This window comes from Bidens hawaiensis, unplaced genomic scaffold (assembly GCF_021521415.1).
Source record: "Bidens hawaiensis isolate Kalapana, Puna unplaced genomic scaffold, B.hawaiensis_p1.1 tig00044041_1, whole genome shotgun sequence".
In the NCBI taxonomy this organism is placed as follows: domain Eukaryota; kingdom Viridiplantae; phylum Streptophyta; class Magnoliopsida; order Asterales; family Asteraceae; genus Bidens; species Bidens hawaiensis.
The window spans coordinates 137736-151570 of NW_027497803.1; the positions used below are offsets into that span (position 1 = coordinate 137736).

Genomic DNA, 13835 nt, shown 5'->3' on the forward strand with positions numbered 1-13835 from the left:
AACCAAACTGTCAGTAAAAATTTTTGTCGTCGTGAACTGAAACCGAACCAAACTGCAAAGTAGTAACGTAAAACGCCTATTCGTGGCAGAATCGTAAAAAATGAGAAAACGAATGGTAATTGTTATTGAGAAAAGGAGAAAAAAACAAAAAAAGAATTAACGGTAAAACAAGAAAAAGTGAAAAACCAGGCGTTTTTCTTGCGGCATTTCTTCATTCATTTAATTATTATTATTATTATTATTATTATTATTATTATTATATCAAATTCCTGTCCTCCTGAAAACACATAATTCAGATCCATTATCCCTCTTCAACCCCACAATCAACCCTCATTAGGTCTGTTTGTTTATTTTTATTTCATTCATCCAATCTTATTATTTTCAATTGCTTGTTGTTTGATCATTAATGTGTGTTTCGGAATTTGAGGTTTTTAATTGATTAATTAATTATGAGCGATGAAATTGATGCATCGTTGTTATTAATTGAAGTGTAATGCTAATTTGTTTAATTGTTATTGTTTGTTATTATTGAAATGCAACATTAGGGCTTTTCGGTTGAAGGGGCACAAATCAACTCAATTCAAGTTCTGCTGTCCGTTGATGATAAGAAGGTACACGCATTTTCATCATTCCAGCTTCTTTTTGTCAGAATTTTTATTAATTTGGGCGATGTAATATGTTTGATTGTTGTTACATACACCAAATGTCGATGATGATGATTGAATATTTGTTTTATTTGTGTTTAAATTGTTCTTGCTATTGTATGTACAATGAAATAATTAACAATTTATGCTAATTTGATGGTTTTTTTATTTTTTGGGGTAAAGGGGACGGACGGTACACGGAAAACTTTATTAAATTAATATTGGTTTTCGTTTGTTTAGACATTTCTAGTTTTGTCTGAACAGATGAAAACCGTACTTTTTGTTGATGGTTTTCATCTGTTCGGACAATTTCTAGAAATTTGTTTATGGATACGTAAATATTTGGGGAATTGTTCGAATTAAGATTGTAGCGTTTATTGAAAATCTTTTATGGGGGTCGGTTTGAATGATTTAGGTTTTACAAGCAACTTATCGTCGAAAATGAGGCAACGGAACATGGTTTACACCGGTCCAATGATCGATACTGAAATAGAACATGCCCAGCTTCACCCCGAACCTTGTGTAATTCCTTACGGTCATGGACCATTGTCATCCGGGGTAGCATTCATGGCGGCTCCACCGGGGCCTAGAGTGGTTCCGTTTGGGGTACATAACCAGTTACCATTTCCTAACCACCCGCTTATGGATGTACCAGTACCACCCCATGATGCGTTTAAGGGAAAGATTGCCGAAGGGATACATGTTAGTTCTCAGTACTCCTATCCTGCACCTGACTTGAGCCCGTTTGTGGTGCCTGAGTACATTGGGTTCAATGTTATTCCAGTAGTGATGGGACCCGGGCATCATAGAGGTGTAAGGAGCCCTGGCTTACAGTTCATGCCAATGAGCCATGGTGGGATCGGGCAACCGGTTCAGGTTGTGCCTGGCCCGTGGTTGGACCAGCAGTTTTGTGGCAGCGTTCCCGGAATGCCTTATATGCAAGGTAATCAATAATTTATTTAATGATCGATTAAATATCATCTTTTTATGGCTGGATGGTATTTAACATCTATTCTATATTGTTTAATTTCAGGTTATGCAAATGGCAATCCGGTCACATTTGTGCATCCGCCACTGCAGCCTATGCCGCCACTGCAACAACCTATGCCACCTAGGTTTGTGCGACCGCCGCCACCAACAGGTGTTAGGGTTTTTCAGCCGCAAGGTCAAGAACTTATGATTGAGTCAAGTTCAAGACAACGTGGTTTACCCCATTTAAGGACTCTCCCTGACACTGTAAGTTTGTAACATATTCTTTCTATATCGTGCAAATTTGAGTCTTGTTTATAACACGTTAACTTTAATGGTTCATGCATTTAATTTTTTTTTGCATATGTAGGGAGTCGCGATGCTCAATTTTGGTAATTATGGACATAGAGTTGATCATCATAGAGATATGCGCTTGGATATAGATCATATGTCTTATGAGGTAGTTAATAATTAACTTTCTTTTTCTAGAACCACAAAAAAAGAACCTTAATTATTGTCTATGCAGGAGCTTGTTGCATTAGGTGAGCAGATCGGAAATGCTGGCTCGGTTTTATCTAAGGATTTCATTTTAGGGCATCTGAAAATGAAAAGATTTACCTCTTCTAATCCGGAAGACGCATCTTCTTCTGATCAGAATCTTAATTTCTGCACAATTTGTCAGGTATTTCTTTATTAAGACCAAATTTTGAACTTAGTTATGTTGTTGTATATGGAAATTATTCTTTTGAGTGATCATATTAACGTATGAATTTGTTAAGGATTAATAAATTGGCACGTAATGTTCAGTCAACAGTTTGGTGGGAAGTTTGTTCTAAATCTGGTTAAATGAACGAACATGAACATATGTCTCGTTTACGTTTGTTGATTTAAACCCGTTAACGTTTGTTTATGTTTGTTCGTTCACATATTTATTATAGTTTTTTTGGCACATTATAATTAAGTTAAGTTTTATGAAATTTTTAATATCACCAATTACAATTATTCTAGTTTTATTAATGTTTAGATACAGCGTATTAATACTCATGTTTACTTTTTAATCAAGTATGCTCAATCATGTTCATCCTTCTATGTTCACTTATGTTCATTCATTTATGTTTATGATCCATTAGTTTATACTATTAACGAACGAACGTTAACACACTCATTTTCCTAACGAGCGAACACAAACAAGAAACTCAGTTCGTTTAAACGTTCGTGCTCGATCATTTATTTGGTTAAAGTTAAACGAACGGACACAAACATATTGTTTATACAAGCCTGGTTGTAAACTTAGGGTTTGGTTGCTGAATAACTAACCGTTGAATGGTAATTTGGGTATTTTAGATGGAGTACAATGATGAAGAAAGGATCGGGGTGCTGGATTGCAACCATGAGTACCATGTGGAGTGCATCGAAAAGTGGTTGGTTGAGAAAAACAGTTGCCCGGTTTGCAAATGCACAGGGTTGGTTGCACAAGGAAAGGAGTCGTGAAAGAACCGTAGGCATGTTAAAAAGAAGTGCAAATTATGGTAAATATAACAAAGTTAGTAGACTGGTGGTGTTTATGTTTATAAACTACACTAGGTTGTTTTGTTTCGTTTGATGTTGTTTTATGAGCTGCAACTGTCAACAACTGTATTAAACTGTTGTTTTTGTTGACGTTAAGGTCTCATGCGCCCTTGAAACTTTTTTGTATATACCTTTTTTGGTGTTGTGTCGGTGTATTAACTCCATGTTTTGGAATGCTAATACTAGGTTGAACGTTTGTTCGTTCTTGTGCCTTATTATATGCCCGGTTTAGTTTGTTAAGTTTGCTTTAGCATCTTAACGAGCCAGGATACAAAAATATTCTTTACAAAGTATATTAGCAGTTTATATGAACTAGGTTGTGTTTCCATTAATCGTACGTAACATTTAAAAACACGTGACACTGCATCAATTAGATGTGACTTCTGAAAAGAATATAACACGAAGTGAAGATGGTATCTATCAAGATGCACCTCACTCGTGCTCGTTTATAGTGGTTTCCTCATTGTGTCAAGTCAGTGTATGTTAGTCTAGGTATGGATGATGAGTGGTGCGTATAGTATACACCTAGCTTGTAACTTGAGTCGATTTCATAAATTAACTAGTTATGTTAAATCTATGGCTAATATGGGGCTAGCCCACTTGGTATGAGTGTTGGCCTCTTAGCAGGGAGGACATAGGTTTATCCGTGGGCTTTATACTTATTGGTGTAGTAGAGTGTGAGCGACATTTGTCGGGAAAAAAAGTCATGTTATGTATGTGCACACAGAAATAGACTATTGTTTCTTATGGGTTGACATCGTAGAATCTTAGACTAGTCATCGGAATATCGGATATTGAGGCTTTATTTTTGTTTAAAGCCTTGTATATGTTGGGTGATGTGGCTTTGGTACTGTATGAGCAACGGCCCAATGGGAGCCCGGGAAACTAGAAGCTCAGACAATTAAGATTGCTTGTATGATGGAAGAACACAAGAAGATTTATAAAACACGCAGAATTCAGTAAACTATTTACTTTTTAGTATAATAGTTCGTCTAATACCAAATACAAAATGTACATCCCTTCAAATATAAGGGGGGGGGGGGGGGGAATTTGCGCTAATATATTCGTATAACCGATTACACAATAATATTAAGCATACAAAACAATTACTCTAGCTATGTTAGTCACAATATCTAGTTATACAATTACTCTACTTATGAAAATAATAATTCTAGCTGTCTTTAGTTACATAACTAATATATTCTTATAACCGATTACACAATAATGTTAAGGATTCAAAACAATTATTCTAGTTATACGCTTAGTATCCCCCACTTGTGGCCTAGTGGGCCTAGTGGTAGAAGGCTTGGGTTCTCCAATGGAGACCCAAGTTCGAATCTCACTTGTGTCAATTTTGGATATATATTGACAATGAAAGATTTGAGGCTTTGAGCTAGATCTTGTGCAAAGATTGTCAGTTCGAACCCAGAGTCCATCCTGGTTTTCGTCCCATTGTGTGTTACGCCAGAGACTCTACTCTTTTGGTGACACAACGACTGTCAAATTGCAGTCGGCGGTATGGTATCCCAGGGGAATGCCCAATCTAAACTCTGGAGCTAGTGTGGGCCCGGTTAAGACAACATAGTCTAGTTAGAGTGGAGCATCGAGGCTCTTGAATATGAAGAGTGCGGTAGCCTAAATACAAGAAAGTCGTAAAAGTTATACACTTAGTTCACATGATTACTCTACTTGTGAAAAAAATTACTCTAACTATATTAGTCGCAATATCTAATTACACAATTACTCTACTTGTTGAAAATAATAATTCTACTTGTCTTTAGTTACATAATAAGTACTGCTTTTTTTTTTCTTCTTCATGCAAATCAATGTTTATCCGTCCGACCACTGATAACAATTAATAACAAAAAAAATAAAATAAAATTGCAGCAACTCAATTTGTTTGGTTGATCTCGCATGCTCTGTTAATCGAATTGAATGAATTTCAATTGATCGATCATGATGCCTTACAATTCAATTAATTCAATTGATTTTGCACGATATGTTGCCTCGCCTAACAAAAACCCTTGCAATAAGTCACACTCTGTTATTTGAATTGATCGAGCTTTGTTATTTGAATTGATTGAATATGATATGTATTTAAAAATTTACAAAAACGTCGTTTCTTTTTCTCTTCGATTCACACACTTTGTGTAAGATTAAATATATAATTTTATATATTTATATATGACAATTATAATCATTTATATTATAATAGATCAAAATATTAACTATACCTTATTATATATTAGTTTTGTAATTATTGATGGATCATATTACCTATAATTAACTAATAAAGGGTTTCCCCTTGGGTGTATATAGAGAGAGATAAATATTAACATCATAACCTAATCTCACACATATACAATTTTGTGTGCCTCCTCTCTCCAAAACCGGGTTCCTCTCAAGAACCTTAACATCATCCTTAACTATACATCCTAAAGGGGAACTCGATCAAGATGACAAACATGTCGACTACATCATACTCTGTTGCGGTTACTACTCTTCATGCTGTATGAAGAACTGATCAACATGTGGCATCAGAGTGATGTTGATTAATCAGTTCTTCATGTTTTCCCTACATCTGGAATTGAATCAGAAGACATGGACTCAAACTTGATAAACCCTAATTTTTTGGTTCCGTTTTCATGTTCTATTACGAAAACAATATATGAAACTGTTTAAAATCGCTAAAATTCATATTTAGTAAACCCTAATATTTTCAAAATCTGTTAAATTCACGTTTAAAGATTTCGATTCCAGGTTTTTTATGTTTAATTGTTAAAATTTTCGATGATGTTCTTCGTGTTCATCATTATTATCGAAAATTATACATATGTTGGTTCAAAGTCTATATTAAAATTTGTTAATGATTATTTAGGGATATATTTTTTCAAATCTTGGATAACTTAGAAGTTTTAATATTTTCTTAAAAGATTTGAATCCCCCTAAAATAGGAAATAAATATAATTGTTAATCATTAAAAAGATTTGAACCAACTCTTATCATTATTAATTTAGCTTAAAAATATCATGGGTTAAGGGCTTAAACTAGTTTACGGGTTCAAGGGTTATTTAAAATTCATGTATTATGGGTTTAAAATAACTTATGTGCTCTAAAAGTTTATGAGTTTCTAAAATGGTTTGGGGTCATAACCCGTAAACCCGAAAACTCACTAATACCGAAATCAACATATTTTTTCTAAAATCTCCATAAAATCATGTAAACACCCAAATACTGAAAAACCCGCTAAAGCCGAAAACTGGCAATTCTCATAAACCCAAAATTTCCGAGAACTAATTCCGAAAAATAAGGTTTTACCGGAAACTTCAAAATTCTTACCCTAAACATTTTTCTGCTATTAACTAATTAAATGTTTTGTTAACCTTAAATATTATAAAATTTTACAAAACATAAAGGCTTAACATGAATGAACTTTTGATGTAACACTTCTGCCCAAAGGTAATGAGTTACATTTACCATATCATTCAAGTATAACTGAAAGCTTTTGTTAGTTTTTTGCCTAACATGATATAAATGTTTCATTTCTGCCCAAAGGTGATGTGTTACATTTTATCAAGCAAAACTAGCATGCGCATAATTAAAATAATTGTATCACTTCTACCCAAAGGTGATGGGATACAAGTGTTTTTCACACATACTTAAATAAATTTTAATTATGCCCAAAGGTGATTTATTTTTTTGTTTAAGAAGAACTTTTAATTATAGTCTATTAGTTTGATGTTAATAATAGACATATCACATCTTCAATAAGATATAATGATCCTCATATTAATGATCATTCATTAAGCTAATGATCATAAATTTAATATGTATTATTTAATATCCCATAACATTACTCGCTATAATTTTCTTCTATAAATAACTAACTCATCTAAATCATCCACTCTAATATTAAAACATAATATAAGTTTTACATCATAAAGAGTTTCAATAATATTTAGCTCTTCTCAGTTTTAGTTATCCCTTAAGACATGATATGACTATCCTACTGCTCTTTATAATAACAATCATTCCATTGAAAACTGGAGTATAACAAATAGAATGAGTCAATCATAATGTCTCTTACGATAATGATAATCAAGAACTTATATAAATAAATGCTATCACTAGAGTTATTCTAGATTTAGTTTTTCCTAAGACTAATCAAAATAACTTATAAGATTCATGCACTCCTTAAAAGTTCTAACTATAAGGCTAAATGATATTACTGAATACATCATAATGTACAATACCATGACCCATAAAGTTAAGGGCTCACACATGGAAATAAGTACACTTTTCTAATGCATTACATACGAAAAGTTTCTATTATTACAACTTGTTGCCTTAAGGATCAACTATAACACTCATAAGTACAAAAGGAAAACGAGTATGTTGATTAGCAACACATGTAAAAGAAAAGAATATGACAGTGGAACATAAGATGTTATTCAACTTACCACCATTAAAACCTTAAAGAGGATAATTCTAAGGTTAATAGACAAAATACAAGTATTACTTCCAGCTTTAAGTTCTCTAAGGAGAAGTCTCGTTGTAAAAATATGTCATTATATTAGGCATAAGTAACAAGACTATCCATAACTCAAAAGAACATCAGGCTAAAACAGTAGTTGTATATTAATGATATTTAAGTCTACTAATCCTAATATTCCAATTAACACATTATAGGTTGAGTCTAGTTCTATAAGTTTATTTACCGATACCAACAAATAACTAACATGAATGTTAGTGACAATTTAAATGTTAAGGCTATTATAATCATGAAAAATTTTCTTCTAATTACATTTTATGATGCCTTAAATATTCTGGAGATCAATAAGAATTTAGCATCAATACTTAAGCTACATTATGACAGTTGTGAGGTTTATGTAGCCAACATAAAGTCACTCTTACCTTAAACTCTCATATTATTTGTTATCAATATCTTGATTGAAACATTTATAAAATAGAATTAGATGATACTACATACTTTCATAACTTTTGTTATCATGCAAATAAGAAATTAACAAAAGACAAATTGTGACATCTGCCCCGATCCGACCCGACCCAGGTACCCGTTTCTCTGACCCGATCTCTTTCTTTTATGATTTAATATTTATTTATACTTATATTTTACTTTTAATAATAATAATATATTTTCCTTCCCGCCTCTTTCTCTCTCTTTCTTTCCGCCGTCCCGTCCCTCTTCTCTCTTTCCGCCTTCTTTTCCCTCTTGTCGCCATCCCGCCCTTAAGCCTTGTTTCCTTCTTTTTCTCCTCTCCTTGTCCTTTGTTCCTTCCCGCCTAAGGTTGTCTGCGCAGCTCCACACGCCAGACTCCTTACAAGGAAGCCTGCGTGAAGACCACCTGTTACTGCGATACGCGAGACGAACTGTCCCCGCAGCGCGCTAAGGATTTTAGTCCTTCCCGCGGCGCGCTATGGATACCGTTCTTCCCGCGACGCGCTAAGGAATATAGTTCTTTTCGCGACGCGCTTAGAATTGAAGTTCTTCCCGCAGCGCGCTCAGAAATGTAGTTCTTCCCGCGACGCGTTAAGGTTGGTTTTCGTCTGCCTTCGCGCTCGCGCACTCTTGACCTTCTGTGTCTGCCTTCGCGCTCCAGCTTTCTCGCGCTATGTCTTGTCTTTTCTTCTGTTTAATCCAGCATTTTGCTTTTGTGTTGTCTTATCTCCTGTGTTGTTGACCTGACCTATCTTATGTCTGAAAGGTTACTTTCGGCGCAGCATGCGCACCAACCCCATTGGTTGGCAGAAAAAAGTGACTGACATTATCTTTGGAGATCTGCTTTTTCCATGCTTGACCAGTACCTTTATCTGACCCGCCCATGCCTGTTTACTGTTCCCTGTCAGCTTTATCTTGCCCCCTGCAGCTGCCATATCTTTTGATATCTTTTGCTTTTGGAATCTTTTGCTTTTTGAGATCTTTTCCCCTTTTTCTAGGGATTGTGTTCCCTAGGGTTTCTCTATAAATAATAATGTTATTTTTTCTTAACACATCACACACAAACACTTAATTTAACCTCCTCCTTGCTCTCTCTGCCGTCCTCCTCTCTGCCTCCGTCTTCCTCCCTGTTCTGCCCTGCTTTTCCGGTAATACATATTATATATAATAATTTACTTATTAATTATGCTAACTTATAATCAAAACTTAAAACCAATCATTAAAACAATAATCTTATTTATAGGTTAACTTGTGCTTGTTTAAAGTTGGTTCTTTCTTTATCTTTCACCGCATCTTTATCAAGTGAGTAATCTCGTACCTAATCCCTTTTTGCTTTTAATGTTTGGGATGTTCATGTGTTCATACAAACTTAGAGTCTTAAACTGTTTATGAACTTTAGTCGCGCAGTATCCCATGTGTTGAGGACGTAGACTTGGCTGTTTATTTGTATGTGTGGGTCATTAACCGTCTTGTCGGTCTATTCCGCAGTTCTCATGGTACCATTAGATGAACACGGGAGAACTATCGTTTATGATTTTCTCTTTTGTTTACACATGCACAGTTTGTCTTGTTTGTGAGCTCAATTGTGAGCACTGGCAGTCTATGAATCTTAGAGTTGGTCCCGATCAGATTACACCCTTGTTGAAAACCAGACATACACATGTTGCGCGCAGATTTATTGTTATCTATGTATTGTATTAAACTTGATTTCTCACCAACACGCAAGTGTTTGACGTTTATTTTAACACATGTTCAGGTTTGCAGTAGCTGTTTTGGAGTTCGAGGACACGTAGGAAGTTTTCTTTATTTTGGACCTAGATTAAAATGTATCAAGACAAGTTATTTCTGTTTTAATATTATGATTTATAATATATTGATTTATGATGATTTATGTTATCTTATGTTTACTTTGCGCGTGCGCGAATGAATATATTTATTAAATATTGACACCCAATAGTGTCACGAGTAATGTAACAATATGTGGCGCCCCGATGTATAATCCGCCTTTGGTCGGGGTGTTACACAAATGAGACTTATAAAATTCATCCATTAAAACCAAATTTTATGATAAATCATGACATGGTTGATGAGGGTGAATTTCATCTAATCTCATTCTTAGTGATTTTAATCATGTGTTAGATGCCCTAAACATTACTTGGCTTAAGGAATAAGTATGGGTCCACCATAAGTTATATTTTACTGACATTTGTGGAACTTATTCAAACGGAATATTCAGACATAATTCTTTTATCATTTAAAAGGCTTTTACTTGTATCTAATATGTGTTCTATGGTCCATGGTCTTAAAGAGATTCACTCATATATGCTTAATAAGATTTCTTTTAAACATGTCCCTAGGTTTATTATGACATCTGAATGTTAATGAAATCAAATTAAGTCTAACATATATATGACAGATTTCCACGTCACGTACATCAATGAAACTTCTCTTGTATTTTTCCTAGAGATATTAAAAATCAGTGGGAGCCTTAAGTGTCTCCATCATAACTTACAAGATCTGCAAGAGGCGGACGAGTGAAAACTTGATATTATCTCAATTACACCTCTTGTACAAGACACTACTCCATCATAACACAATTTCATCAAAACTTATCTCTCTGAAATTTACTACTAATCTTACAAAAGTTTCATTGTTGCGTAAACGTAGGCATATTCAGATTTCTTACTAAACTAATCCTCACCAAGAGAAACTACAACAACTTATATTATTAACTTGTTTCTCTATTATAATCTATTGGTATTTGAATATTGACCATAAGCATGTAAATTTCCTAAAGGCTTCTAAGGTTAGTGGGAGCAGTAAAAGTCCTTCTAATGACTTGTCAGAAGTACAAGAGGTGGGGGGAAGAGAGTCATTAAATTTTACTCCGAATTTCACTCCGATTACACCTCTTGTACACCATACTGCACCAACTCTTACACACTTAGAATACTGAAAATGATCGCAACCTAACTAAGAGCTAATTCATAAATCTGAGACTTTTAAAATTACTCACTAATCAACTTATGAGGCCATCTAGGTTTTAAAACCTACTAACATTGATGGTTATGTAACCTCCCTAACTAAAGTTGAAATGGATGTTGGAATCTTTAATGATCCTACCCCTTCTAATTAAACCACTAACATCGATCAATATCCTATGGAAATAAAGCTAATATTAGCAAATAGCTTCATAAGTCAAAATAACTTTTGAGATTTTGTTGAAACACCTAAGGGTGTTCATAACTAAACTAAATCTTAATACAAACGTTAAAGACACTAAGAAGCACGATTGGTTGTTAAAGGTTATATGCAAAAGGGAATAAATCATCAATACATCTTATAACCTATATTACAAAAGTTTTCTTTGAGGATCATCATTGTTCAAGTAGCTTATAATAGTTAAAGAGCTATGTTAGAAGAACATGAAAACAACTTTCCCCAACAACTGACTTACATATTTACATGTTCATAAAACAATCTGAAAGTTCTAAACTGAAGGTCAAAGAACACTTAGTATGTAAGTCAATAAAATCCATGTATGGGTTAATGCAGACATCATAATGTGATGAAATCTTTATACAACTATTTTTTTTTATCAAAAATCAAGTAGATTAATATACCTACCTCAAGATGAGTGGGAGCAATTAAAAACAAACTTGTCCTTATATAGATGGCATTCTTCTGACAAGTATATGTTACATAAGTCAAAACATTGTTCGTGCATACTATGATATGATAGACCTCAGAGATATCTCTTACTTAATATATCATAACATTCTGAGGTAGACCCAAAGGGACGTTAGTTTTGTTCTATAAGTTTTACCTTAAATGGGTCCTTATACATGTAACAAACAATATTGCTCTATTTAGAGGATAATATGATCATTGAGATTATTACCTTATGCTTCATTAAGTAGAAGCCTTATGTAGGTTCAAGTCTATACTCGTTCAGATATTACTCAAAATTGCAACATACTAGATATATCTAGATTAATGTGAAGCATCTAAAAAAGTATTAAAATATCTTTAAAAGAAACGAAAGACTATAATTTAAAAGAAGAAGTGAGAATTCAAACCGGTAGATTACTCTAAACTTTGTTATATCAAAAGATAACATAAAGTAATTTTCGGGATATATTCTTATGTCAGCAGATAAATCTATCTCATGGAGGAGTCATAATGAACTGATAACAACAATCCAAGTTATAATGACATAATATGTTGATTAATCACAACGCAATTAGCAATAAATGTTGTTGAAATTTATCAGTGGACTAATAAGTTTTGTTAAACTCCATATAAATTATACATTGAAGACTAATTGTGATAAAGTCAGCTACCATGTTTTCTCAAACAGTAACAGTTCGAGAGGTGTTGCATTAAATTTCGATATGAAACTAATTATTCATTTATGAAAGAATTGAGGAATCTAAATTTTCGTATCGAATACATTCATGATATGCTTAAGGATCCGATAACTAAAAGTCTCACCCGTAAATATTATGAAAGCGCTTATAATAATGACGGGTTCTTGATGACTATGCGCAACTGCATATCATACTATGAATGATTAACTATTAAATTTCCTCATTAATTTTGATTTTGTACGTCTCTTAATATGTTCTGCATGCATAATGACATATAGACGAATTAATATACAAATCAAACGTTCTGAAGGGCTTACTTATAAATTTTGATCATAACTACTTAGGTTTTAAATAAGGACTGCGGTATGATTAATGGGGGTCTTGAGCTGATGTTCAATTCAATGACTGTATTTCTCTGATCCAGTTTAAATTTAAAGCTAAAATGAGTGTTAACTCTTGATCAGGCTTATCTAATACTCATAAGAAATGATTACTCGGCCAAGTGGGAGAATGTAAGATTAAATATATAATTTTATATATTTATATATGACAATTTGTATTATAATAGATCAAAATATTAACTATACCTTATTATATATTAGTTTGGTACTTGTTGGTGAGTCATATTACCTATAATTAACTAATAAAGGGTTTCCCCTTGGGTGTATATATAGAGAGATAAATATTAAAATCATAACATAATCTCACACATATACAATTTTGTGTGCCTCACCTCTCCAAAACCGGGTTCCTCTCAAGAACCCTAACATCATCCTTAACTATACATCCTAAAGAGGAACTCGATCAAGATGACAAACATGTCGACTACATCATACTCTGTTGCGGTTACTACTCTCCATGCTGTACAGGTTCATATGTTTATTTTTATTCATGTTATTTATTACTTACATGAATAACTAATCAACACTTTTGACCAAAATTGTTATTTGTATTTCATCCAAACATACATATAAAAGATTATCCAAATTTTGTTTTCATACAGGCAAATTCATCATATACCGTGTTTGCCAAGAAAGTCGTTCTTGGATCATGAACCTAATTAGTTAATTAACTAAGTTTTGTTTGACAAAAGTAATCACCATTATTATGATTCTGATTCGGACTCATGCTTAGTTTTTTATGCCCTTTTTTATTTAGCATCAACAAACTCACTATACAACTGTCAATGCATGTGTACAATCATTGAACCATTGTTAGTGTCCCAAGGCTATGTGTAGTGGAGGGGCTATAATTGGGGACGAATTGTGACACGTGGCGCCCAGTCAGTTTAGAGTGAAAATTTGTTTTTGGGGTGTATGGTGT

General features: G+C 33.6%; 1 protein-coding gene across 1 annotated transcript; it reads left to right on the forward strand.

Annotated features, from left to right (window-relative positions):
- The first annotated feature begins 232 nt into the window (after window positions 1–232).
- On the forward strand, window positions 233–3325 carry LOC143594644 (uncharacterized). Its single transcript, XM_077073907.1, has 7 exons — window positions 233–337; window positions 546–611; window positions 1060–1587; window positions 1678–1880; window positions 1984–2073; window positions 2140–2295; window positions 2958–3325. The coding sequence occupies exons 3-7, from the start codon at window positions 1086–1088 to the stop codon at window positions 3102–3104; spliced, it is 1098 nt and encodes a 365-aa protein (XP_076930022.1). The 5' UTR covers window positions 233–337; window positions 546–611; window positions 1060–1085; the 3' UTR covers window positions 3105–3325.
- Window positions 3326–13835: the final 10510 nt, after the last annotated feature.

Excerpts from the sequence above, each read along its gene's own strand:
- LOC143594644 (XM_077073907.1), top strand. The coding sequence starts at position 1,086 with ATGAGGCAACGGAACATGGTTTACACCGGTCCAATGATCGATACTGAA. Across the intron at positions 2,074-2,139 it reads TAGATCATATGTCTTATGAG|GAGCTTGTTGCATTAGGTGA; the intron begins GTAGTTAATAAT and ends TTGTCTATGCAG. Across the intron at positions 2,296-2,957 it reads ATTTCTGCACAATTTGTCAG|ATGGAGTACAATGATGAAGA; the intron begins GTATTTCTTTAT and ends TGGGTATTTTAG.